The 5,033-nt window shown below is 40.0% G+C and overlaps 1 protein-coding gene across 1 annotated transcript; it reads right to left on the bottom strand.

Moving 5' to 3' along the window:
- Positions 1-2,665: 2,665 nt before the first annotated feature.
- Positions 2,666-3,856, bottom strand: LOC144758522 (uncharacterized). Its single transcript, XM_078646431.1, has one exon. The coding sequence runs from the start codon at positions 3,854-3,856 to the stop codon at positions 2,666-2,668; it is 1,191 nt and encodes a 396-aa protein (XP_078502557.1).
- Positions 3,857-5,033: the final 1,177 nt, after the last annotated feature.

Genomic DNA, 5,033 nt, shown 5'->3' on the forward strand with positions numbered 1-5,033 from the left:
AACTGTAAATATTAAGAGCAATTTGGAGAAATCACATATGTGTGTGAAAGAACAGGATAGCATATTTCAAAGGTGCACACAAAGAAGAATGTAATATCTTACATTGTTTGACAAAGTTGGTTCATTCAATTTACTTTAACAATGAAGTTAGGAAATGTCCCTCCTAAAGGTGGAGAACAGCATGTCTGAGATGAAGATTATTTTATGGCAGCCAATTTGAACCGCGTTTATTTTTTTCCAGCTTGGTATTTCTCTACCTCCCTGATTAAATTAAGTTGAACATCCCACTATTATAAGCCGGGGCTTTTGCAGTAGCAACATCTTTTAAATACAAGCATGTAAACAAAACAGCTTGTGCTTTTAATATAAAAGTTGTGGTACCCGCACAAACATGTCACTTATTTTCACACAGGCAGAGTGTGTAAATCTTGATTCTGCTAACGAAGTATCAAAAACAGTTTGTTACTATTTTTTCTTCTGCGAATGGTGATAGTGGGGCTGGCGAGTCACACCTTTTCAAGGCTTGTTCAAATCAAGAGTCAGGAAGAAAAATATCGCCCTTAGTCTACATTCATTAGCAAGCCATCAAGAGCGCTTCTCCTGTCAGCAGGAAATAAAGACAACTTCACTTGGTATGTCAGTAACTTTCAACAGTTTTACAAATTTGGAGAAACTGTTTCGAATAACGCTCTTTAATGAAACAACAGGAATCGTTGAAGGATACATTGGTGGAAAAGGTTACCCCAGAAGGACTAAAGCAGGCGAAGAAGAGGCCAAGAATCATAAAGACAACCTCCTGTAGCCTTATGCATGAGTAAGAGAAGAAAGCATGGCCGTGGTTCTCATGTAAAATCCATTAGCAAATTGTATTAAAAGGATTATAAAAATAAATTGGAGAATTTTGGAGGTTGGTGAGAAGAAGCTATCACTGTACCCCTCTGTTTGAACAGAGGTCAGAACCTCAGGAACCCTCACAACAATGACCGACATACATGGGGCTGTTGGTGTAAGTACATCAGACCGTCCGCCCTACTTATGGTAGGCATTCTGACTTACTTGTTTCTCTTCAGGAACACAATAACAAAAGACTGTTTGTCTCAAACAGAAAAAATCTATGAAAAATGACCTAGACTCCCTTGTAGAAAGCTCTCAGGGTATCAAGTACATGATTTATTGGATTTACAAAAAGCAGACTCTCACTTAAGGAGTAAAACCAAAAAGTCTGTTGTGCAACCGTGTGAAAAATGGCAGCAACTCAGCAAACTTTAGGTGCTTTTAGAGGAGCTCCTGTTGCTCCTTGAAGACACAGGGATAGCCAGGTTGGTGGAGATGGCTAAATATGGTGGACGGTAGTCTAACGGGGTAGTGGAGGTTGTTACGCCTGTTACTCTGGCAGACCATGGACCCCTGTCAAACTATAAATGAGCAGGACAGTCTTCAAATGTAATTCAAAATAGAAAAATCACTAAAGAAAGGCAGGTTGGATTTAGGGCACTCTATCAAAAATGCAACAAAGCGTTACACCAGCCAAACCAACGGCCCACCCACCATCCTTGTTTAGAGTTGGACAGATTGTCAGCCTTTCATCGGAAATCCCAATGAGTCTGTCGATGGAAAACTTCTCGAAGGGCTCGAAGAAAACCCATCAGACATTATTAGATGAAGCAGTGCTACATAAGAACCTTTAAAAAAAAAAAATTGTATTTGCCAAATTCATGTTTTAATCCCTGTGGTATTTTTATGGATTATTAACAAGAGGACTGCCAAGATACAGACATATTTTAGCTTTCCTAAATCAATCAGGTATTGATTGGGTAAAAAAGACTGAATTAAGTTCCCAAAACAGCCGTGAATCCCAGAACTCAGTATTACTGGCAACACTTCTCTCTTCATTAACACAGAAGGAGAGGTAGTACCATCAAGCAAAGAACAGCCTCTCACCCTGAGAGAAGGCACACTGGGGAGAATGGTCCCCTCTGATACCACCTGCACCAGACTCTCAGCTGAAAGCAGTCATGCTATCGAGATTTGACCCCTCTATTACCAAATAAACAAGGCTTCTCGCTGACATCACAAATTATCTTTATAGTTTAGAGAATAAATCACATCTAAGATCGTCTTATATACACTCGGCAGTCAAATACCATGAATTCAAATACATTTGTTGATTTATTACGTCTAAAATCATAAATTTCTTATTAACATGTAACATCTAGTCATCATTGCGTACATTTCAGAGCATCATGATTGTTCTTGCTGTATCATAATTTTGTTCATGTTAATGTTAAAGTAAATCCTGGTACACACCTCTGTAGTGTGGTTTTTAAAGGCTCTTGGATGTCCATACATGGCTGGTGTTTGGTTATGTATCATTAATACAGATCTATAAAGTATTGGGTTTCAAATGTATTTTGCCACTAATGGAAGTATAAACCCCTTGTTCCTAAATATAGATTCTCCAGTTTAGAACTTGTTACTGTTAACGTGAAAGTAAAGTGAGTTTGACCCTGGAGCAAACCCCTGGAGTGTGTTATATATAAGGATGGGTGTGCTGAAGGGCATTCTTGTTGATGTTCCTTACTGGCTGGGTGGTGTGATTTTTTCCCCCGTGTGTGTTTACTGGTGGCTCCAGAGGGTTGCCAACCAACGGAAACTCTTCACACATTCAGTGCAATGGTATGGTTTTTCCCGTGTGTGTTTGCTGGTGGTTCCGGAGGGTTGATAACTGACTGAATTTCTTCATACATTCACTGCACTGGAATGGTTTTTCCCCAGTATGTGCTCGCTGATGACTCCTGAGAGTTGAGGAATGACTAAAACTACTTCCACATTCATTGCAATGGTATGGTTTTTCCCCAGTATGTGTTCGCTGATGTGATTGGAGATGTGATAACAGACTGAAGCTCTTTACACATTCACTGCACTGCAATGGTTTTTCCCCTATGTGTGTTCGCTGATGACTCCTGAGATTTGAGGAATCACTAAAACGTCTTCCACATTCATTGCACTGGAATGGTTTTTCCCCTGTGTGTGCTCGCTGGTGTGATTGGAGAGTTGATAACTGACTAAAGCTCTTCATACATTCAATGCACTGAAATGGTTTTTCCCCAGTGTGTGTTCGATTATGTTTTTGTGGGCCATCAGACCTACTAAAGCTCTTTACACATTCATTGCACTGGAATGGCTTTTCCCCTGTGTGTGTTCGTTGATGACTCCTGAGATTTGAGGATTGACTAAAACTACTTCCACATTCATTGCAATGGTATGGTTTTTCCCCAGTATGTGTTCGCTGATGTCTTTGGAAATGTGATAACAGACTGAAGCTCTTTACACATTCACTGCACTGGAATGGGTTTTCCCCTGTGTGTGTTCGCAGATGACTCCTGAGAGTTGAGGATTGACTAAAACTACTTCCACATTCATTGCAATGGTATGGTTTTTCCCCAGTGTGTGTTCGCTGATGTGATTGGAGATGTGATAACAGACTGAAGCTCTTTACACATTCACTGCACTGGAATGGCTTTTCCCCTGTGTGTGTTCGCTGATGACTCTTGAGTGTTGAGGAATCACTAAAACTACCTCCACATTCACTGCACTTGAATGGTTTTTCCCCTGTGTGTGTGCGTTTATGTACTTGGAGGTCTAATAACTGACTGAATTTCTTCACACATTCATTGCAATGGTATGGTTTTTCTCCAGTGTGTGTTCGCTGATGTCTTTGGAGTTGTGATAACTGACTGAAGTTCTTCACAACTTCATTGCAATGGTATGATTTTTCCCCTGTGTGTGTTCGCTGATTATCTTTTAGGTGTGTTAACTGACAAAAGTTCTTCATACATTCATTGCAATTGCACATTGCTTCTCCTTTGTGTGTTTGCTGATGGTTCTTTAGTAGCGATGACAAACTAAAGCTCTTGCTGCATGGGTATGATTTTTCTTTCTTGGTTAGTGTCTGTGGGTCGGGTTTATAATTGTCTGCATCCCATGACTGCGTTTCCTGAGGAGCTAACATGGTTGATAAAGCACTTGTGTTATTCTCACATTCCCGGTGTGTGTGTGGTATTTTGGGATGGTTGATTTCAGATTTCACAATGAAATACAAGATTCGCCAGCTACATATATTATTATTTTGGCAAGTAAAGCTTCTTTGTAGGTGGGTATGTCTTTAGATTGCATAATAGTTTTGTGTGTTACGGGTAAAGATTAGTCTTCCTTCTGGTCGATGCAAATTAGCACAGTCTGTTGTAGATCAAAGACCCTCTCTTTCTATTACCCTTCAGTTGTCTGGCTCCACTCCCTTGTGTTTTTCTCGTGCTCATGTGGTTTGGCCAGAAAGAGTTTATAATACACCTAGCACGCTGAATGGTGGTCTGTCATCATTACAGGAAGCAGAGCAATGCTGTATCTACCTCATACCAAACACATGATCAAAGCTGGTGGTGGAGGCCTGTTTCTACAGGAGGTGGTTTGTCAGTGTTGTTGCCTTAATTTTCTAGAGGTCATTTCTTAGTCCTGTTGCGTTCATCCACTGATATGCTCTTGACTGCTTCTTCCAGGATCTATCAGTTTATGTTCAGGGTCCTCAGTCTCTGACAGTGCAGATCTTTTCCTGAATATTGGAGCTCATTTTTTCTGACCACTTTTTTTCAGAATTGCACGATTACTGTCATTCTTCGCGATCCTTTGTGCATTCAAGGCAGGTTTCCTATTGGATGTAAAGAGATTTAAAATCACTAAATGGAAATGTAAGAGAATGTGAATACACAATATTTAACTAGTTGTAAAAGATATCTCTTCTTTACCATTTATGAAAGTTACCGAGGGCTATTTCACCATACACAGATATTTAACTAAATCTTTCATTGAACATGTCACTCTTACTTACTTCAGAAAAGGAGATGATTTTCCAGTGTTCACAGAGTAACTTAGTACAGAAAGAGTACACATGGAGTGCCCACTCGCTAGAGGTACCGCTTTAGGAAGATGCAACATGGCCAAGATTTTATTTAAACATGGGATTGTGGAAAAAGAGA

Source organism: Lissotriton helveticus, chromosome 1_1, assembly GCF_964261635.1.
Source record: "Lissotriton helveticus chromosome 1_1, aLisHel1.1, whole genome shotgun sequence".
Classification (NCBI taxonomy): domain Eukaryota; kingdom Metazoa; phylum Chordata; class Amphibia; order Caudata; family Salamandridae; genus Lissotriton; species Lissotriton helveticus.